The 23,714-nt window shown below is 41.8% G+C and overlaps 1 protein-coding gene across 1 annotated transcript in view; it reads left to right on the top strand.

Moving 5' to 3' along the window:
* The first annotated feature begins 3,080 nt into the window (after positions 1-3,080).
* The window catches only part of wbp4 (WW domain binding protein 4), a 58,185-nt gene continuing 37,551 nt past the window's right edge, over positions 3,081-23,714 (top strand). The window contains exons 1-6 of the mRNA XM_067993434.1: positions 3,081-3,104; positions 5,048-5,058; positions 10,037-10,109; positions 17,387-17,449; positions 17,558-17,684; positions 22,874-23,020. Of these exons, the coding sequence (XP_067849535.1) occupies positions 3,081-3,104; positions 5,048-5,058; positions 10,037-10,109; positions 17,387-17,449; positions 17,558-17,684; positions 22,874-23,020 (445 nt within the window). The remainder of the gene's footprint in view (positions 3,105-5,047; positions 5,059-10,036; positions 10,110-17,386; positions 17,450-17,557; positions 17,685-22,873; positions 23,021-23,714) is intronic.

Raw genomic sequence — 23,714 nt, forward strand, 5'->3', positions numbered from 1 at the left:
GAAGAAAGTTCAGTTTGCAGGATAGTGAATATATAATCCTATCCTACTCTCTCGTTCTTGCCAGGACCATAAAACTGTGAAGCTCCTTATTTTCCTCAGTCTTCTCCTCCCACCACCCCCCCCCCCCCAATCTAAATGGATTCATAGGAAATTGATTGAATGGTATGGTCAAATAGGAAGGTGGGGTCGATCTATTAATGGGATAAATTTGTTGAGCCAAATGGCTTTTCCTTTGTTCCTAAAACAAAAAATCGTGTCTTCCCAAACCTCTACAATTTTTAAAAACCCAAGTGTCAAGCCTTGATTTACCTCATCCTGTCCCTTATTGTCTTCTCCCATGGCCTTTGGTTTATCATAGTGTTGATGGTTTACTGAGCAAAGTAACTGAGTTTCAATGCTGCGACCAGCACTTGAGATGCCATCATTGCTTTACGTTTTTGGTTGAAACTCTCCCTCTATATATGAACTATAAACCTAAGCAGGGAGCTCGGCTTAGTTTCAGGCATTTTACTGCAGAAAGGAAAGCCCTGACTGTACTTCCTAGATAAGTACTGTTATCTTATCCTTTTCTGTAAATATCTGAATTTGCATTAATCGTGGCATATGGGCAGAGTTTGATAAACAGTTACTGTCGTGCAAAATAAAAAGCTAATTTCTCTGTAATTTGTCTTTAGAATTAGAGTTCTGGTAAATAAGGATTGTTCAGTGGAAACCTCTTCGTATAACGGTTCGACGGATTCTGCACACATCTGAATGTTTTGAGATTGTTGTGGAATGTAAATTAAAAATTGGGAAGACTGAAGCCATTGTCTCTGGACCTCACCACAAACTCCGTTCCATAGCCACCGACTCCATTCCCCCCCGGCCACTGCCTGAGGCTGAACCAGACTGTTTGCATCTTTGGCGTCCTATATGACCCTGAGCTGAGCTCACAACCCCATATCCTGTCCATCACCAAGACTGCCAACTTCTACCTCCGTAACATCACCTGTCTCCGTCCCTGCCTCAGCCCATCTGCTGCTGAAACCCTCATCCTTGCTTTTGTTACCTCCAGACTCAATTATTCCAATACTCTCCTGGCTGGCCTCCCTTAGTCCACCCTCCATAAACTTGAGCTTGTCCAAAACTCTGCTGCCCGTATTCCAACTTGCACCAAGTCCTGTTCACCCATCACCCTCTGTGCTCACTGACCTACGTTGGCTCCCGGTCCAGCAACGCTTCAAATTTAAAATTCTTATCTTTGTGTTCAAACCCCTCCCTAGCTCTGTAACCTCCGACAACCCTCCGAGAACTCTGCGTTTCTCCAATTCTGGCCCCTTGTGCAACTCTGATTTCCTTCGCATCACTATTGGCGATTGTGTCTTCAGCTGCCTAGGCTCTGAGATCTGGAATTCCCTCCCTAAACCTCTCCATCTCTCTCTCTCTTCTCCTTTAAGACGATCCTTAAAACTACCTCTTTGACCAAGCTTTTGGTCACCTGTCCTAATATCTCCTTATGTGGCTCAGTGTCAAATTTTGTCTGATTACACTCCTGTGAAGTGCTTTGGGACGTTTTATTATGTTAAAGGTGTTATATAAATGCAAGTTGTTGAATGGATTCTGGATGTCTGGAGCTTTCAATTTTTGTTTTTACAGAGCAAACAAACAGCACGTTTAAAAGTTGAACTTGGCCATTAGTAGTTGTCTAGTTAATTAATTACCCCGAAACACACAAGAGACCAGAATTGGAGGAACAGAGATCTCGGAGGGTTGTGGGGCCGGAGGAGGTTACAGAGATAGGGAGGGGCGAGGCCATGGAGGGATTTGAAAACAAGGATGAGAATTTTAAAATCAAGGGGTCGCACACATTTTGTGGTGAATTGTGCTATTTGTGAGAGATTTCTAGCACGCGCTACTCACCCAGCAAAGGCTCAAACACATGTTTGACCAACTATTGATTATCGTCCTTTGGGAGGGGGAAGGGGACATATGTAGGGTAGCTTTAGGGTTAAGGTGGCTCCAGGATGACATGCCTGCAGATGGAAGTTTGGAACAAAGTCAATCCTTTGTGGCAGACTTGGTAATCAGATACCCGAGGCTGACGGATCTGGACGTTGTTGATGATTGATCTGCCAGCCTGGCTCACTAACTGAACCTGGAAAGATACACCATAAAAAGGGCTAGGATTCTCCCCCACTTGCTCCCAGATAACCACACAGTGCTGCAGCAGTTAGGGTGGTCCTGGCTGAAGAAGCAGTACAAAGCTCATTAATGCTCTTCTTGTGAGCTACACAGTTTACTTTGGTTAAACTGGGCAGTACCAGTAATGGGGATGGTCTCTAAACCTGCACTTGGCTCTCTGGATTTGGGTATGTTCCTGCAGAAAAGTATGTGCTCTCCATATGGGGCAAACATTCTGGGAATCTCTCTGGATTCCTCAGTAGCTTGATTTGGGGACTCTGAAACCTGATGATTGATCTCTGCATGTGTCAGATGCCCAGCTGACTGAAAAGCAATACTAACGTCTTGGATCCCCCTCTCTCCTACCACTCCCCTCCCCTCCCCTCCCAAACAACACCCCACTTTAAAGTTTGACTTTATATGAATTTAAGCCCGCTTACGAAATAAATAGTGTGGCTTTTTAAAATTGGATAACCTGTGTCCATGGTCTACAATGGCTGAATAAGTCAAGTTGTGTTTTTAACCTGATTTCTAGGAGATTTACTGTTGTTTTGGCAATCAAACTTCAACAATTTTTTAATCTCATTAGGCCGGTTGGTTTATGGCCACTTAATAAGTCAAATTGCGTTTTACATATATATGGGATTTGGGATTATCTTGCGTTTTTCATTATTTCTTAAGGCAGTATTTATTGTCCATTCTTCGTTGCTCTGAGAAGGCAGTGAGTCACTGCCTTCAACTGCTGCAGCTCTGGTGATAGTGTTCCCATGGTGGTAGGTGGGGAATTCCAGGGTTTTGACCAAGTGACGAAGGAATGGAGGTATATATTGACGGCAGGATGAAATACAACTTGGAGGGGAACTTGGAAGTGATGGTTGTTCCACATCTTGCTGCTCTTGTCTTCTTTGGTGGTAGACGTCATGGGGCCAGAAGGTGTTGTCAAAGTAAGCTTAGTGAGTTGCTGCAGGGCATCCTGTCGATAGTACATACTGCAGCCATAGTATGCTGCAGGGTGTCCTGTCAATAGTACATACCGCAGTCAAAATGTGGAGAGGGTGGAAATAGAGTTCAGTGGCAGGAGTGCTGATAAAGCAGCCTATTGTACCCTGGTTGATGTTGAGCAGCTGCACCCATCGAGGTGAGTACTCCATCACTATCCTGACACAACATAAGAAGAAGGAGCAGGAGTAGGCCATACGGCACCTCGAGTCTGCTCCGCCATTCAATAAGATCATGGCTGACCTTCTATCTCAACTCCACTTTCCCTCCAAGAGTCCAAAAATCTATCTATCTCAGCCTTGAATATATTCAACGACTCAGCATCCACAGCCCTCTGGGGTAGAGAATTCCAAAGATTCACAACTCTCTGCGTGAAGAAATGTCCCCTCATCTCAGTCCTAAATGGCCGATCCCTTATCCTGAGACTATGCCCCCTAGTTCTTGACTCTCCAGCCAGGGGAAACAACCTCTCAGCATCTACCCTGCCTCCTCAGTGAGATCACCTCCCATTCTTCTAAACTCCAGAAAGTATAGGCCCATTCTACCCAATCTCTCCTCATAGGACAACCCTCTCATCCCAGGAATCAATCTAGTGAGCCTTTGTTGCACTGCCTCTAAGGCAAGTATATCCTTCCTTAGGTAAGGAGACCAAAACTGTAAGCAGTACCCCAGGTGTGGTCTCACTAAAGCCCTGTACAATTGTAGTAAGACTTCCTTACACTTGTACTCCAACCCCCTTGCAATAAAAGCCAACATAACATTTGCCTTCCTTATTGCTTGCTGTACCTGCATGCTAACTTTCTGTATTTCTTGTACGAGGACGTCCAGACCTCCCTGAACACCAACATTTAATAGTTTCTCACCATTTAAAAAATATTCTGTTTTTCTATTCTTCCTACCAAAGTGAATAACCTCACATTTCCCCACATTATACTCCATCTGCCCTCTTTTTGCCCACTCACTTAACCTGTCTATATTCCTTTGCAGACTCTTTGTGTCCTCCTCACAGCTTACTTTCCCACCTAGCTTTGTATCGTCAGCAAACTTGGATACATTACACTCGGTCCCTTCATCTAATTCATTAATATAGATTGTAAATAGCTGAGTCCCAAGCACTGATCCTTGCGGCATCCCACTAGTTACAGCCTGCCAACCTGAAAATGACCCGTTTATTCCTACTCTTTTCTTCTGTCCTTTAATCAATCCTCTATCCATGCTAATATATTACCTCCAACTCCGTGAGCCCTAATCTTGTATGGCACCTTATCGAATGCCTTTTGAAAATCCAAAAAACCCTGCTAGTTAAAAGACACTTAATAGATTTGTCAAACATGATTTCCCTTTCATAAAACCATATTGACTCTGCCTAATATTATGATTTTCTAAGTGCCCCATTACCATGTCCTTAATAATGGATTCCAGTATTGTCCTGACTACTGATGTCAGGCTAACTGGCCTGTAGTTCCCTGTTTTCTCTCACCCTCCTTTCTTGAGTAGCGGGTTACATTGGCTACCTTCCAATCCACTGAGACCGTTATAGAATCTAGGGAATTTTGGGAGATCACAACCAATGCATCCACTATCTCTGGAGCCGCCTCTTTTAGAACCCTAGGATGTAGGTCATCAGGTCCAGGGGATTTGTCGGCTTTTAGTCCCATTAATTTCTCCAGTATTTTTTCTTCATTAATATTAATCACTTTTAAGTTCCTCATTCTCATTAGCCCCTTGGTTCCCCACTCTTATGTTTTTTGTGTCTTCTACTTTGAAGACAGATACAAAATATTTGTTTAACGTCTGTCATTTCCTTTTTCCCTATTATAATTTCTCCTGTCTCAGCCTCTAAGGGACCCATGTTTACTTTCGCTAATCTCTTTTTACATACTTGTAGGACCTCTTACAGTCTGTTACTATATTTCTTGTTAGTTTACCCTCATTCTATTTTCTTTTTAATCAATTTTTTGGTCATCCTTTGCTGGTTTCTAAAACTCTCCCAATCCTTAGGTTTACTACTCTTCTGAACCACTTTTAATCTAAGCCTCTTTTAATCTAATACAATCCTTAACTTTAAGTCTATCCAAGACATGAGTCATGCAGATGGCCCGTGAGGCTTTGAGTGGTTAGGAGAACCCAGGCTCTCTTTTGCTATGTAGATAAACAATTGCTGAGTGTCAGGGGCTAATTATAGAGCTGCATTGCTTCAAGATCAGAGGGCCAAGCTGCTATTGGTATTGATTAGTGAACGACGTGAGAGAAATGCATAGCCTCTTTTTCTTTTTAATGCCTATTTTCACTTACCCTTGGTTTTTCTCAGATACCCAATTGTGAAGCATATTCATGAGGCAACAGCTGCTGTGGGACATTTGGAAGAAAACCCAGAAATTGCATTTTTTAAAAAAAAAGTTGGATTTTCTCCATAAGTTTAGAGTGCCAACATGTTGATGTACCGTATTAAAGGTTGGCTGCTTATCTTGGGTTAATTCGCTAATTGCCGTGACTCTCAATGAGTGCTGAGCACGTATTGTCCTTAAGAGGTGTTTGTGCTGAGGAATAGTGGCTGAATTGTGATTTCTCCAAAACCCTGCAGAGCCATTATGGGTTTTTGTTTGAAGTGCTCACTACGTTCCTATCTGGTAGTTCCGAGATCAGACTGGAGAGCTTGTACTAGCTGACCCTGCTCCCTGGCAGTGTGTTTACTCTTGTTTCAATTTAATGGTATGTAGTTGCGGTTTGCCTGCCTTGTCAGGCATTCTTTTGGGCGTTTTGGCAACGGATTTGGAGATATGGAGGATGGGTGTGGTGTCTATCAATTTTGTTCAGCAGCTATGGAGTTGTAATGCCAGTTTGTACGGCTTTATTCGGTGTACTGGTTATTTTGTGTAGTTTTATACATGTTTTGGTTGATCTGTGGCATTGGGCACGGGGTGGAAAATAATTTGTGTATCTCTCTTTCTAAGTGATCCCTGCTTCCTCACTCTTTGGAAGTACCCAGGGTTGGAGCACTGAAGTTGGTGCTTGGGACTTGGAAGGGTCGAGGGTAAAGGCCTGGAACACTGGGGGTGAGGGGAGCTTGTTCTGACACAAAACAACAACTTGCATTTATTTAGCGCCTTCAACGTCCCAAAGCCCTTCACAGGAGTATTATCAAACAAAATTTGACACCGAGCCGCATAAGAAGGTATTGGGGCGGGTGACCAAAAGCTTGGTCAAAGAGGTAGGTTTTAAGGAGCGTCTTAAAGGAAGAGAGAGAGAGGCGGAGAGGTTTAGGGAGGGAATTCCAAAGCCTAGGGCTAGGCAGCTGAAGGTGCGGCCGCCAATGGAGCAGCGATTAAAATTGGGGATGTGCAAGAGCAGCGATTAAAATTGGGGATGTGGAGCAGCGCAGAGATCTCGGAGGGTTGTAGGGCTGGAGGAGGTTACAGTTTGGATCTGGGCCTGAGAATTTACCTGGTAGGGAATAGCTTGGGCCTAGGAGAGCAGGAAAGGATGGGCCCATCAGCTGGCAGCTGAAGACAGGATATTTATTGGCCTGTGGGGGACAGGTCCAGGCCCAGGCCCAGGCCCAGGCCCATGCCCAGAGTATGATTGATTGTGATGCCGTGAGTTCCATGTCTCTGGCTGACTGTCTGAAATTGCTCCCTCCTGAACACCTATTAGGTTCAGAGTCTCTTCAGTCCATCGTATGCACCCAGACCTGCACGTGCATTATGGAGTTTGGGGTGTCTCTTGGTACCTGGGAATTGTAATCCAGTTCTTAGGCACAATTCGCAGGGCCTGGGACCGGCTCCCTTTGAATATTTTATATGGGAGAGAGGGACCCGTATGTGGCTGAGGTTGAGGAGGTTTCACCCTGAACAAACTGTGTTAGTTTGTGCATGGGAAGTTAGTTTTAGAGCACTGAGAAAATGGAATGGACAAGTTTTTGCTGCTTTTCTGAATTTAATTTTTGTGATACTATTGACTATCCTGTGACATTGCTCATGGGTCGAACTTGGTGGATCTAAATAGTGGGGAATGGAGTACCCAGGGTATCACCTGGTCTTTTTAAAGGGATTCCGTAGCTTTTGATCATGGAATTTGCCTCTCTTCATACCCCTATAAGATGATGTAATAAGATGTTGTCAACAGTGTACCAGCGAAAATAGTGCCTATGTTTCCCCCCACCCCGGAAGGCCCACTGGCTTTCTCTATCACCGCGAATTGATTAAGATCCTCAAACTTGACGACTTGTCTCACCCTATCCCAGTGATCTCCTCCAGCTGTACAATCCCTTGCACCCCTCTGCTCCTCTGACACCTGATTCTTCCTTATTAGTATTGTTGCCTGCTCCTTCAGTCACAATGCTTCCATGCGTTGGAACTTCCTGTCTCAGTATCTCTGCCTTGTCGCCTCCTTCCCTGCCATAATACCATAATAAAGACCGTTTTTCTCAATCGTGTGTTTTCCCTAACAACCCTCTACATAAAAGGAATTTCTCCCAGCCTTCCTTTTGTTTTTTAAATGCTATTAAATGTTTGCTGTCTAGTTAACGACTCATCTGCCAGTAGGAATAGTTTCTCTCAATTTGCCTGATCAAAATTCCTCATAACTTTAAACACCTCTGTCAGACCTCCTCTTAACCTTCTTGGTTCTAATGAAAAGAGCTCCAATTTATTCTGGCCCTCAGAACTAAAGCCTCTCATTCCTGGGGTCATCTTATTTGATCTCTTCTGCACACTCCCCATGGCCTTGACATCCTTCCTAAAGTAAGGCACCCAAAATTAGACACACTGGCCCAGAATTTGCTGCCAAAATAACGGTGAAGCCAGTGGCGCTCGATATTATTTATGTGCAAATCGCACAGCAACTTCAGGCGAGAAGCAGATGCGGGTTAAATGCAGAAATCCAAATGTTGCTGTCTGAGTTCCGCCTCTCCGCCGTTAGCTTTGCAGTAACGGAATGTTGTTGTTTGACTCACCTTTGAACGGTGTGAAATTGCTCTCTTTGCACGGTAGATACAAACTAAACTCGCCACAGAAAGTTAGCGTTTGTTTGTTCCAGTCTAAGTACTCTTAACAATGTGATAAATGTTAATTACTGCCAGTCAAACACTCTGGCACTCAAAATTAACTATTACAAGTGTGGAGTCTCATTCCTTCAGGTTTTAATTGATGGAGATTTTTAAAAAAGTTTAACTTTTTCTTTTTTTCTTTCTTCTTCCAATCTTTCTTTCTCTCTCTCTATTTCTCTTTCTGTACCTGATTTGACATTGAATTCACCCACTCTAACTTACACTTCCTTTTTCAGACCTTGCGCTGTTCATTTCACAATCCTTCATTCTGATTGGTTAAGGAGATACCCAGTTACTTGCCCTGTTCACACAGATCCCAGATGCCCTGTAGAGGGCGCCGTGCCTTTTCCATCTCCCACTTCCAGCAACTTGCTGCACAAACTGTCCGGGAGATTAAACAGTCCAGGGCGAGTCTAAATAATGGCAGGAGCCGTTCGTTGTCCTGCTGCAGCAAATTCTGGGCCTTTATTCTAACTGACCAAATCACTGATTTGTATTGGTTTAGCCTTACCTCATTGCTTTTGTACTCTCTGCTCAGACTATAGAAAAATTGCTTGTTGAACAGAGAGAGGAGGGTAGGAAAGGAGAGGAACATTGGCATGGGAGGGGAAGAGTTCTGAGTCACAGTCCTAATTTATTTAAGCTGCTGCATTTTGACAAACCAGATTAAATGGTTTTAATCGCATATAGTGTGAATCAACAATAGACTCCACAACCATGAAACATCTGCTTTAAGGAAAAAAAGTCTTTTGATAACTACTGTTACATTTAGGGATGATGGCCTTTTGCAACTAAAAAAAACCAGCACTACAATTTACTACAGGCGCAGAAGAGATTTAGAAATGCTCCAGGGATGAGGGACTTCAGTTACGTGGATAGACTGGAGAAGCTGGGGTTGTTCTCCTCAGAGCAGAGAAAGTTGAGAGGAGATTTGATAGAGGTATTCACGATCATGAGGGGTCTAGACAGAGTAGATAGAGAGAAACTGTTCCCATTGGCGGAAGGGTCAAGAACCAGAGGTCATAGATTTAAGGTGATTGGCAAAAGAACCAAAGGTGACATGAGAAAAAACTTTTATACAGCGAGTGGCTAGGATCTGGAATGCACTGCCTGAGGGGGTGGTGGAGGCAGATTAAATCATGGCCTTCAAAAGGGAACTGGATAAGTACTTGAAGGGAAAAAATTTGCAGGGCTACGGGGATAGGATGGGGAAATGGGACTAGCTGGATTGCTCTTGCATAGAGCTGGCGTGGATTTGATGGGCTGAATGGCCTCCTTCCGTGCTGTAACCTTTCTATGATTCTACAGTAGCTGCATTAGATGAAATTTACATACCTATTCATTGGTTTTGCTATTTACTAGTTCCTGTTGCTGTATTTTGTTTTAAGATGTACATTTGCACACTCATCCATCACCATAAATGTGGTGAGATTTTGGTTTGTGCCATATGGGAGCTCACTCAGCAAGTTTTCATTCTGTGATGTAGGGAAGGGTTGAGGTTGCATCATCTGCCTACTTCATAATGAGCAATAGAAGGAAGAGTGGTTATTGTATCTGTTTTTGAACAGGCTTTGTATCAGCTATAAAATGTTGTGTATTGTATAGAATACAATTAAAGTAGTGTATATAATGCAATTAGTGTATGCAATACAATTAACACTTTTATAATGCAATTAGTGTATATAATGCAAGTAAAGTAGTGTCTAATCATTGGTGTATGTAATGCAATGTGAAAGTGGTGCATGTAATGCAATTAAAGTATTATGCGCTTGTTCCTTTGGACATCTAGAAGTCATGTATGAACATTTGTTTTTTTAATCTATTCTGTAGGGCTGACTACTGGAAGTCTCAGCCAAAGAAGTTCTGCGAGTACTGCAAATGTTGGATCGCAGACAACAAACCTGTACGTTGCATTTTGTTTATTAATTGCGCTGTTAATCCTTTTGATCAATGGAGAATTTCATTAGAGAAGTTTTTTAAATAAATCTCAGCGTAACTCCCAACATGTTAATGGTGAATTGGATTTTGATAGTGGTACCTTATTTCAGATCAATTAATTAAGATTAATTGTTAAGATCATTTTTCTATGCCGCAAACTATCTTTGTTCATCATAATGCATTCCTAAGGGGTAACGATATTGTAATATCAAGTCAGACTTTTTTTTTCCTGTAGGTGAAGGGCAAAGAGTCCCAGTGCAGGACACCAAGTTTGAAGAGAGTTGGTGAGAAGGCGAGATAAATCGGGCAGTAGGGATGAGGTGACACCAAGCTTGGGTTTTAAAAACCTGTAGATGGTAAAAGGAAAGGAAAAGTGAGGGAGGTAGTTTGATATTTTTACAGTCCTGGGAAAGAATGCAATAGAACAGTAGTTCTCAAACTTTCCCCACCAAAAGAAATTGTTCTAGCCTCTTGCACCCTACTTGCTATCAGCGCGACTTAGATATCTTAAACGTGGCAACACAGCTGAGTACAATGTCACTTCAAATGTGGAAGTAGTGTATTGAAAGCCATCTTGGACAGGTTTGTTTGAAACACTGTTATTCAGTTATTTTTAAAAAAGTTACCAGAATTCTATAAAATGCACCGTGGCGTTGAGATGGATTATTTGTCTCTGCATCAACTGAAAAATCACAAACGTGCATAAGGCAGAGGGAAAATGAATAGATGGCGAGGCCCCACTGGAATGTATGGAAGGATTGCTGGAGCCTGGAGAATCCCTTTCCCCTCACTACTACAAGCACAGAGAGATGTCATTATATCAGCATAGAAAAGTAACCACAACTGCTGTGGGAATGAGAATAGCACAACCTTGAAGAAGCTAAGGGAACTTAACATAAGGAGGAGAGGGTGGAACATGAGAGGACACACTTGCTGGTCTGGGAACTGAGGAGGAACCTGCCAGGCAACTGATATGTGCCCCTTAAATGACAGAAGACAGAAATACCCTGGGTTAGTCACACCTGTTACCAGCAGCTGAACAATAATTTGCATTTATATAACATTTACTGTAGAAAATGTTCCACAGTGCTTTATAGAGGTAGGGGAAAAAAAGATAGCTAAAAGGAATAAAGGAGTAGACGAGAGCAAGTTAGGAGAGGTGACTGAAAGCTTGGTGGAAAATATGGGTTTTGAGAAGGTTCTTAAAGATGGAGAGATTTGGGGAGGGAGGGAGGGAGCTCCAGAGAACAGGGCTGAGGTGGTTAAAGACTGTGCCAGCAATTCTGGGACAAAGGATGAGAGGGGATAGCCTTTAGGGCTGGAGGATATAGTGCAACGGACACGTCCATGCTGCTTCCTACACTACTGCACAGCCCAATCCCAGTGATGGTGGCAGCGCTGTAATAATGAGATTCTGGGGGCTGTTGATGGTGGGCCGACCGCGATACTCTGGCTGCAATCTCTGACATGGAATGAAGAATTTTCCAGTACAGGAGAAGGCCACTTGACCCACCACACCTGTGCGTGTTCTCTCAAAGAGCTATCCATTTGTCCTGTTCCCATACTAAAAACATTTATCCCCATTCCTTTTTATAAGTTATTATGGATTCTGTTTCTACCATTGTTTTTGGTAGGTCATTCCATGTCCTAACAACCCTCTGTAAAATAAATGAATAAAAATAAAAGCCTCCTGACCTACTTCATTCTTTTGGTGATATTAAGTTTACGCCCTCACTGACTCACCAACCAGCAGAAAAAGTTTTTCCCCCTATTTACCTCCTCACAACCTCTTGTAATTTTGGACACTTGAATTGAGTTCTCTCTCTTTTTCCATGAAAACTGTAAATCAGTCACTGTGTTTGTTATGTTCCACCTGTTTTTAAGCCCTCAAGGCCGTTGATGGCTTAAAGCCAGTTGTCAATGCTAAGTGTACTTATACTGTGTTTGCTGATTGTGACTATGCTGCAAACTGGCTTTAAGCAGGGAATGGACCTTTAAGGGGCTGGGAGTGGTTGTTGACTGCTCACGTCAGATGAAAATCACTAAAGTTTTAACGGTTTAATGCCTGGTCCCTGCATGAACTTTTTTTTTAAAAAAAAGAAAATGTGCACATTCACCTATAAGCCTGATTTTGAATCCTATTCAGAACGGCAGGATAAAAACGTAACCAAATTTGAAAGCATCAATTTGCCTCAATTATAGCATTTCATTTAATTTTGCTGCCATCCAACCATAGAAGCTTGCAGCACAGAAGGAGGCCGGTCAACATTTATCTGTGTCGGCTCTTTGCTAAAGAAATCCAAAACTAGTCCCATTGTCTTGCTGTCTCTCCACAGCCCTGTATCTTCCCTTGCTTCAAATATTTATCATTTTGTTTTCCTTCTTAATAGATACAATGGTCTCTGCTTCAAATAAAAATTTTCAACCAGACTTCCTGTGACATTCCATGCTCCAACAGCCTTCTGTATAAATGAATTTCTTTTAATCTCTCTCCTCACTCTCTTAGTGATCCGTCTAAATTGATGGCCCCTCATCACTGAATCTCCAAATAGGGTGAATAGGGAAAGACCTTGGTTAAATCTCCTCTTAGCCTTCTCTGCTCCAGTGTAAATAGTTCCAGGTCTCACCTCATAATAAAATTACATGGAAGTAGACTTGGCTTGATTAAGAATCATAGAATGGTTACAGCACAGAAGGAGGCCATTTGGCCCATCAAGCCCATGCTGGCTCTTTGTGAGAGCAATCCAGTTAGTCCTACACCCCTGCAAATTTTTTCCCTTCAGGTATTTATCCAATTCCTTTTGGAAAGCCACGATTGAATCTGCTTCCACCACCCTTTCAGGCAGAACATTCCAGATCATAACTCGTTGCGTTTGCCAATCACCTTAAATCTGTGTCCTCTGGTTCTCGACCCTTCTGCCAATGGGAGGGGTTTCTCCTTACTTACTTTACCTAAACACTTCATGATTTTGAACACTTCTATCAAATCTCCTCTTAAACTTCTCTGTTCTGGAAACACTTTCTCCTGATTTATTCTATCAAAACCGTTTGACTTTGAACACCTCTGTTAAATCTCCCCTTAATCATCTCTGTTCTAAGGAGAACAATCCCAGCTTCTCCAATCTATCCACGTAACTGAAGTCCCTCAATCCTGGAACCTTCTAGTCAATCTTTTCTGCACCCTCTCTAAGGCCTTCGCATCCTTCCTAAAGTGCGGTACCCAGAACTGGACACAATACTCCAGTTGTGGTCGAACCAGTGTTTAATAAAGGTTCATCATAACTTCCTTGCTTTTGTACCCTATGCCTCTATTTATAAAGCCCAGGGTTCTGTATACTTTTTTAACCATTTTCTCAACATGTTCTGTCCCCTTCAAAGATTTGTGCACACATACCCCCAGGTCTCTCTGTTCCTGCACCCCCTTTAGAATCGTACCCTTTAGCTTATATTGCCTCTCCTCATTCTTCCTGCCAAAATGTATCACTTCACATTTCTCTGCGTTAAATTTCATCTGCCATGTGTCCACCCATTCCATCAGTCTGTCTCTGTCCTTTTGAAGTCTATTCCTACTCACTGTTTACTACACTTCCAAATTTTGTCATCTACAAATTTTGAAATTGTGCCCTGTACACCCAAGTCCAAGTCAATAATATGTGTCAAGAAGAGCAGTGGTCCTAGTACCGACCCCTGGGGAACACCACTGTATACCTTCCTCCAGTCCGAAAAACAATCGTTCACCACTACTCTCTTTTTCCTGTCACTTAGCCAATTTTGTATCCATGCTGCCACTGCCCTTTTATTCCACAGACTTCGATTTTGCCGACAAGCCTATTATGTGGCACTTTATCAAACACCTTTTGGAAGTCCATATACACATCAACCGCATTGCCCGAATCAACCCTCTCTGTTACCTCATCATAAAACTCAATCAAGTTAGTTAAACAAGATTTGCCTTTAACAAATCCATGCTGGCTCTCCTTTATTAATCCACACTTATCCAAGTGACTATTAATTTTGTCCTGGATTATCGTTTCTAAAAGCTTCTCCACCACTGACTGGCCTGTAGTTGCTGGGTTTATCCTTACACCCTTTTTTGAACAAAGGTGTAACATTTGCAATTCTCCAGTCCTCTGGTACCACCCCCATGTCTAAGGAGGATTGGAAGATTATGGCCAGTACCTATGTAATTTCTACCCTTCCTTCCCTCCTAGGGAACCTAAGATGCATCCCATCCAGACTGGGTGACTTATCTACTTTAAGTACAGCCAGCCTAGTACCTCTATCAATTTTTATCCCATCCAGTATCACAACGATCTCTTCTTTTACTGTGACTTTGGCAGCATCTTCTTCCTTGGTAAAGACAGGTGCAAAGTACCCATTTAGTACCTCAGCCATGCCCTCTGCCTCCATGGATAGATCTTTTTGGCTCCTAATCGGCCCCACCCCTCCTCTTACTACCCGTTTACTGTTTATATGCCTATGGAAGACTTTTGGATCCCCTTTTATGTTAGCTGCCAGTCTATTCTCATACTCTCTCTCTGCCCCTCTTATTTCATTTTTCACTTCTTCTCTGTTCTTTCTATATTCAGCCTTGTTCTCACTTGTATTATCAACCTGACATCTATTATACGCCCCCTTTTTCTGCTTCATCTTAATTTTTCGTCATCCAGGAAGCTCTGGCTTTGGTTGCCCACCTTTCCCTGTTAGAATGTACCTCGACTCTACCTGGACCATTTCCTCTTTAAAGGCCTCCCATTGTTCGATTGCAGTTTTGCCTGCTAATCTTTGATTCTAATTTACCTGGACCAGATCCGTTCTCAACCCACTGAAATTGGCCCTCCTCCAATTAAGTATTTTTACTTTAGATTGCGTCTTGTCCTTTTCCATAGCTAATCTAAACCTTATGATACTATGATCGTTGTTCCATAAATGTTCTCCCACTCACACTTGCTCCACTTGACCCACCTCATTCCCCAGAACCAGATCCAGCAATGCCTCCTTCCTTGTTGGGCTGGAAACATACTGATCACAAAAGTATTCCTGAACACACTTCAGAAATTCCTCCCCCTCTTTGCCCTTATCTAAGTGTCATATCTAAGTTTGCCGATGACACAAAGATTGGTGGCATTGTAAGCAGTGTAGATGAAAACATAAAATTACAAAGCGATATTGATAGATTAGGTGAATGGGCAAAAATGTGGCAAATGGAATTCACTGTAGGCAAATGTGAGGTCATCCACTTTGGACCAAAAAAGAATAGAACAGGGTACTTTCTAAATGGTAAAAAGTTAAAAACAGTGGATGTCCAAAGGGACCTAGGGGTTCAGGTACAGAGATCATTGAAGTGTCATGAACAGGTGCAGAAAATAATCAATAAGGCTAATGGAATGCTGGCCTTTATATCTAGAGGACTGGAGAACAAGGGGGCAGAAGTTATGCTGCAGCTATACAAAACCCTGGTCAGACCGCACCTGGAGTACTGTGAGCAGTTCTGGGCACCGCACCTTCGGAAGGACATATTGGCCTTGGAGGGAGTGCAGCGTAGGTTTACTAGAATGATACCCGGACTTCAAGGGTTAATTTACAAGGAGAGATTACACAAATTGGAGTTGTATTCTCTAGAGTTTAGAAGGTTAAGGAGTGATCTGATCGAAGTTTATAAGATATTAAGGGGAACAGATAGGGTGGATAGAGAGAAACTATTTCCGCTGGTTGGGGATTCTAGGAGTGGGGGGCACAGTCTAAAAATTAGAGCCAGACCTTTCAGGAGTGAGATTAGAAAACATTTCTACACACAAAGGGTGGTAGAAGTTTGGAACTCTCTTCCGCAAACGGCAATTGATACTAGCTCAATTGCTAAATTTAAATCTGAGATAGATAGCTTTTTGGCAACCAAAGGTATTAAGGGATATGGGCCAAAGGCAGGTATATGGAGTTAGATCACAGATCAGCCATGATCTTATCAAATGGCGGAGCAGGCACGAGGGGCTGACTGGCCTCCTGCTGTTCCTATGTTACACTATTACTATCCCAGTCTGTATCAGGATAGTTTGAAGTCCCCCATTATCACTACTCTATAGTTCTTGTACCCCTCTGTAATTTCCCTTCAAATTTGTTCCTCTATATCCTTCCCACTAGTTGGTGGCCTATAGAATACACCCAGTAGTGTAATGGCGCCTCTATTGTTTCTCAACTCTAACCTTGACCCTTCCAGGACATCCTCTCTCTCCAGCACTGCAATATTCTCCTTAATCAATACTGCCAACCCCCTCCTCCTTTCTTTTGTTCCCTAATTTTACTCAGGAACAATAAATATCAATTTTTAGAAGGAAGGAGGTTGCAATTTCATGGTACATATCTAGAATTGTGCTATTAACAAGAAGCTGTTTACCTGTGAAGGGAGGAAAGGGGATGCCACTGATCAGTTTATAATGGAAAAGCACATTTCTTAATAAATATCACTTTCTTGAAATAAAGCTTTGAGATTTCAAACTACAGCTTCCTTCAAAGTCTTTTATAAAAAGCAAAGAAATTCTCAACTCCTCGCAGGATCAGGCGACACACCCTTCTACACTGTTGATGTACAGATTGCATGTTTAGAATGCAGTAGTGGCACGCTGGAAAATTCTGCAATATGCATCTGCTCAGAATACACAGCCGTGATCAAAAGCTCTCCAACTTCTATGTATCCAGTCAAAGCCCAGACTTTTTGGACAGGCTGATGCCTTGAAATAATTTTTTTTAATGAAGGCATCAAAGGATATAAAAGACAATTCAGTGGATAATTTTAATAATTTATTGTGAAATATGTAATTTTTGAATTTTCCGTTTTCTTTAAAGCCTTATTTTGGACTCTAGAAATTTCAATTACTAAGAGAAAATTGAGGATGAAAATTGTTTCAAGAAGCATTTTGAGTGTTTTGGTTCATCAGCAAACTGTTGGTGAAATGTTGACATGATTTTCCCCATTATAAAAATACTTGCCTACAGAATTCTATTATTGTTTACGTAGCCAATTTTCATAGTAATGTTGACATATAAATGGAGTAAGGTAATACATGTTGTACACAAGAATTTTAACATGGGGATCGATATGGAAAAAGTACCCCTGTTTCTAAGTTGTGAATAAAAGTAAATCAGAATTGGTTGATATGTTTTAGACCTGTGTTTAAACACAGAAGCTCTTGCTTACCCTTTTAACAACTGGATTATCATTGTTTTTCTTATAAATGTTTCCTACAGAGTGTTGAGTTTCATGAGAGAGGAAAGAACCATCAAGAAAATGTGGCCAGGAAAATCAGTGAGGTATCTCTCCTTTGTTTCCCTGAATCTGTATTTTCCTTTCTCTATCTGTCGTACATGCACTTCCCCTTCCAGGACGGTTCTGAACAGCTTGTTCGCCTGTGCTTCCAGATTAAAAAGAAAAGTTTGGAAAAAGCAAAAGAGGAGGAGAGGGTAGCAAAGGAATTTGCTGAGATGGAGGACGCAGCTATGAAAGCTTATCAAGAAGATCTGAAGCGACTTGGAGAAAATGTTTCAGGTAGCATTAAACCTTAGTTATAAATGTCAGGGCTTCTTTGAGAACTGTTAGAATTATAAATGGTGATGTGTGGTAATTTTGAATTGCTAAGCAAGTAATGGAAAAATGGCCAGTGTTATAGGGGTCCTAGTAATCACACTTGGAACGCATCATGCTCTATAGTACAGCCACCATTTTACTACTGACAGAAATTGCGACTTATTCTCAGACATCAATATTGCAAAGATGACAATAAGGCAGTTGGATAAATTTAATCATTTTATTGTGAAATATGTAATTTTTAATTTTTTAGAAATTTCAATTACTGAGGAAAAAATTGTAGATTTTTTTTCAAGAAGAATTTTGCATAATTTGATTCATCAAACTGTCGGCAAAATGTTGACATGATTTTCTTAATCTAAAATATTTACATGCACAAATCTGTGGTGCCATTTTGACCATTTTTAAATGTTACAAGGATTACCTGAGAATTTTACTGTGATTTGTTTAGAGGTCAAATTTCACGTCATGATAAAAGAACCAATCAAAAAATACTTAAATACACTGTTAATTTGAGTGTTTTAACTATCTCTCAGAAAATTCCTATTCACAAAAAAGAATTGCTTCCTTTAATGTTGATGCAGTGAAAACTTTTAATTTCCTTCTCATTTCCTTTTTTTCCCCTCCTGCTTCCATTTTAGGGAATGTTTGGCATTTCATTCACCTCGGCTTGTGAGGAGGGGCAGGATTGCTGCTTCAGTTTTTAAAAAAATAACAGCTACAGTTACCCCAAACAGCAATTAACCTCAAGAAGTGCCTATTTAATGTACTTCATAGAGATTAATTGAGCATGGAGATCAGATTTGGGCTCTGATGCAGTTAGACTGAATGGCCCTTAAAAGGACAGTTCACCTTAAACAGCTCAATTTAGATGTGGAGATGCCGGTGATGGACTGGGGTTGACAATTGTAAACAATTTTACAACACCAAGTTATAGTCCAGCAATTTTATTTTAAATTCACAAGCTTTCGGAGGCTACCTCCTTCCTCAGGTGAACGATTTGGAAACGATTTCCAAATCGTTCACCTGAGGAAGGAGGTAGCCTCCGAAAGCTTGTGAATTTAAAATAAAATTGCTGGACTATAACTTGGTGTTGTAAAATTGTTTACAAAGCTCAATTTAGCAGAGACACCTTTCCTTAAGGTAGTTTCTTTACAACTGTCTCTAGTTTTGTGTTTTGGAATTGTAGTTTTGCAAACTGCATTGTGTCTCTCTCCGTGAGTAGCTGTTTGATGAATGGGCGTGTGTCATGTTTACATTGGGTGCTGTTCCTCATTGCAGTATGTATAGAGCCACGAGCTGCATTTTCTGATCTTTTTCTTCTTTCAATGATGGCAGTTGTGAGCTACTCTTTCGCACATGACTTGCCTTTCAGTAAACGGTGCCTTCCACACTATTAGTAGAGTTCAATACTACTTGTATTTTCAGAAGTGCTCTAAAAGTTTGAATCGTTGGTGCCTTTTAGCCCCAGCTTAATGTTCATCAGTCTGAAACCTGAATCATTGGAATTCTTCACTGAGGAAGGGCATATGGAGGTAGTACAGGATTATGAATAAAAAGATATTTTGGCCCCCGCCTCTACAACAAACATAATGGAGACAGATGAATACAGCCCCCACCGCATATAGCAGGCACGTTCGTCAGAACGAGATTTGCCCACTTTACGCGATGGCCAGTAACTTGAGAGGTATTTTTAATGGTATACCCAATGTTTTTCCCTTTTCTCTCCCCAACTCACCCCCTAAGAGCGAGATAATTTCCCTGCGAAGAAGTAAGAAAGGAACCAGATGGAATTCTAAATGTGAAGTCTGGGGCATGGAGATCAGGTGACTACCCATTCAGTTTTGAGTCTCAGTCTGATTTCATGGGCGCCTTAGAAATGAAAGCTAGCACAAAAACACCTAAATGCCCAATGTTGAATTTGTTGAAAAGTATACAGCAGGAGTATAATTTAATTTGCTGTATGTAGATTCAGTTGTTTCTAGGTTTCTGTACTTACCCTTCTGGATCAGAACCCGGCTCCTGAGAAATCAATTAAAACATCAATTACAGTTTAACTGGTTTATGCAAAAACTAAACTCTGATTGCCATGGAAATTATCATGGATTAAAGACCTGGATCTGTTTAAGAGGCGGCCAGACTGGCATGTTAAGTTTAAAATGGAGCTGGAAGGTATCCAGCTCAGCAAACCTGCAAGAAGGGCTCAAAATAGTGGCAGGATTTCTAGAAGCCGCGAGGGGGCCGTTGGGACTTAATGACAAGGTGCGAATAGCTGCTTAACTGCCCGAAATAGCTGGGATGCTTAATATGGCCCCCAAGGCAATGGCAAATAGTCAGCATCATTTACCCGATATAGGCGACTGTCTGGGAAAAGTGGGGACTGAACATATGCTCAAGGATCTAGTCATGGGAAGTGTACTTTGGATGTCCTCAACAAGAATATGATCCAGCTGCAACAGAGGGCTTCCCAAGGTAATTCATAAGATCCAGATAAAGGAGTCCATTGAATTACATCGAATTCACAGCACAGAAACAGACTAATTCGGCCCAACAGGTCCATGCCGGTGTTTATGCTCCACATGAACCTCCTCCCTCCTTATTTCATCTCACCCTATCACCATATCCTTCTATTCCTTTCTCATTCATGTACATATCTGGCTTCCCCTTAACCAGAATAATTTTAATGACTGCTCAACAGCCAAAGTAACTTGGTTCTTGGGCATTTCAATTCTGAGCGTTGGCTGGTTCTCCTGGAACCTTCACTCATGGTATTTGCTGACCCAGGTGTAATGCAGAACCCACAATGATTTTGGTTGGTGCAAAAAGCTAACCTGGCCAAACAGGGTTTGCTTTCTCTGATGGAGGAAATTCTCCTCAAATTGCAAGGCTTCAACTCACTCACTGTTTCCAGTTCTAACAAAGGGCCTTACATCCAAAACATTGAGCTGTCGTTATTCTTTACAGGTGCCGATTGAAGCTGCTGGGTATTTCGTGCAGTTTCTGTCTTTATTCCAGATTTCCAGCCTTCACCATTTTGTTTTCTTTTTATTTAGGCATCTATTGAAAGTTTGTATACAGCATTCAGCAAAGAGAATGGTAAAGAATTTTACCAGAGACAGAGTCTAACAGTTAAATCATCGTAAGATTGATGCATAGACTAGAAGCATCATTAATAAATGTATCTCCCTGTTGTTTAATAAACATTTGAGTGGAGGCGATAGTCATTGGAGATGCTTCCAACTCCAGGCCTTTATGGATTGGGATGGGAGGGGTGCATGGACCTAAAGAAGACCCACAGAGCTGGGAAGAATATAAGAGGAAGCCTTTAATGATCCTTCATAGGAACAGGAGTAGACCATTTAGACCCTCGAGCCTATTCCGCCATTCAATGAGTTCATGACTGATCTGTGACTTAACTCCATGTACCCACCTTAGCCCCATATCCCTTAATGTGTTTATAAAAATATATCAATCTCAGATTTAAAATTAACAATTGAGCGAGCTTCTGCTATTTGCAGAAGAGTTTTCCAACTTCTACCACCCATTGTGTGTAGAAGTGTTTCCTAACGTCAGTCCTGAAAGCCCTGGCTCTAATTTTTAGGCTATGTCCCCTAGTCCTAGACTCCCCAACCAGCGGAAATAGTTTCTCTCTATCTACCCTGTCAGTTCCCCTAGCGATAGGGTTGCTTCCCTGTGTAGGCCTAGAGCAGGGCAAGGGTTGAGGAACACTATCCAATCACATATTAGATACTTACTCTTGACCAAAATGACTGCCCTCTCTATGGGGTTGCTACTCCTGTAATTGCTCCAGCTTTACATCCAGAGTTGGACTTCCAGTTAAACAAAATGGGCCTCCTGAAGATTAGGAGGCTCCATTGCAGCATGACTCCTAGGTTCTGCTATAAAGCCTGAATCATCCAGAATTCTGAGGTAGGGGAAAAGGTGAGGAGTGAAAGACCCTCCTCCACAATTTCAGAATTGCCTGAAAACATGTGCAGCAGTGTGTCCAACTTCTCTTTACACCTTCAGCATAATCTTATCCCTGACGCTCATTTTTCTTGGAGAATAAAGCAAGCTGTTAGCCTTAAACTGAGTGAGCTGAAGCTGGGCCAGCTTAGCTGCACGATCGACTGTCTGAGGTGGGATACCAAGATTGGGTGGCCAGAATTGAGAAGTGGCACACATAACAATCTATCTCAATTGAGTGTACAATCTGGATACAAAGTGGGACGTGTTCCAGTAAGTGATTAACTGGGTATCCAGTTTGGATTTGTGCAACCTTACAGGACATTAGTAATAGAATGTAGGTAGCTATCTTAGGGACATGTACGCTGTAGCTCGGGTTCTGACCTGGTCCTGCAGGAGTGAGCTGTGCCCATGCCTTGATACAGTGTGGGCACTGTTCTCCCTCAACAATTTAAAACTTAAATGGTTTGAAAGGAGAAAGGGAGAATCTCCACCCTCTAAACATTTAAATTGAGGTTAGGTGGGTTTGAGCTGCCCAATGGGCTCCCAAGCACTTTGCCAACCGGGTTTGACACTGCACTGGATGTATCCTGAAGTGGTATGAGACTACCATCTCCACTACATTTCACTCCGCTTCGCTCTGGAATCTGCTCGGATCCTGGCTCCAGATTTACTCTACTGGGTTTAGCGTTGGTGCAAAGTTGAAATCGCTTCGCACCAATGCTAGGTAATTAACATTGGGACACAAGATTCCTTTTCATTAGTGCTCATTTGTCTTCTTTCTCCTCATTCAAAAAAAATACAGCCAGAAAATGTCTGTGACCCTGCAGAGCTTTACAGAGAGATGAATGTGGAATTCATTCATACACCAAGCAATTAAAAGCAAATGGTGACCTGAAATCTTAATCCAAAAATTGCAAGTATCAATGCTGCTAATGCGTGGAAAACATCCAAAGGAAAAACTGAGAAACACCAGCAACATTTAGGAAAGAATTGTATATTGGCTTCAAAACGCTTTTTGTGAAAGTAACTTTTGTCCTGAGAATTTTTTAAAAACTGGAGTGCAGGGTTTAAATAATAACAAAGCTGAATTACAATTAGTGTTCAAAACCCTTTTGGTGAGTGTTCAAAAAGAGGAATGTTTAAATTCTGTAACCGAGTAACAAATGCATTTTTTTTCTTAGCTTCTTCATCGTCTAGTACAACTGGAAAAAAAATATCAGTAAAGACCACTGATACACAACGTGGTACAAAGCAGAAGAAAGCAAATGTCTGGGTGGAAGGGGTCTCACCTGAAGGGTATACGTATTACTACAACATTGGAACAGGAGGTAAGACTTGGACTCAACTTCTATTAAAAGTCAGCTTAGTATACTTGTAGAAAAAGGTGCCTGAATCAGGAATTTACCTGCCCATCACTAATGATTTATCCCCCAAGCTATGGCAAATGGTTAATTTGCTTCTGAAGCACAAGCTTTTAAATTGAGAAATCTTTTGAAGAGTGGCACTGCAACTTTCTAAAAGCTATGCCGACTGGTCCTCTTTTGCTGTCATCAAGTCTACCTTAAAACTCATCATTTTAGAAAATGCAATTAATTCTCCCTTTCTCTCTTTGTCTCCCTGTACTGTGCATCATCCTTCTCCCCAGAACACCCGTTGCTTGGCAGTGGTTGGCCTCGACTCAATACCTCCCCTTGGCAGCATGACTGAAAACATAAATCCACCTCCTACTGTTCTGTGTTGGGAATGCCTTTTTTTTTACTGGAGAAAGCTGACCTTTTTGGCTTGCTGTTGTCCTCTCGCTCTAATCTAGATGACCTTGGCAAGTACCTGCCTCCATTGCTATTGTTTTGTCCCCACCATACCCATTGAACCTCCACTTTTACACCTACTGCTGTCTTTTCAGTCTTTTCTACTCGGAGTCCAGCTGTTAGCAAAAGACCAGAATTTTGAAACTGTGATTTCACTGGCAGTGATCCTAGATATGTTCTACACCTCTGGAATTCTGCTCTGAAATGTTTTGGT

Source organism: Heptranchias perlo, chromosome 11, assembly GCF_035084215.1.
Source record: "Heptranchias perlo isolate sHepPer1 chromosome 11, sHepPer1.hap1, whole genome shotgun sequence".
In the NCBI taxonomy this organism is placed as follows: Eukaryota; Metazoa; Chordata; class Chondrichthyes; order Hexanchiformes; family Hexanchidae; genus Heptranchias; species Heptranchias perlo.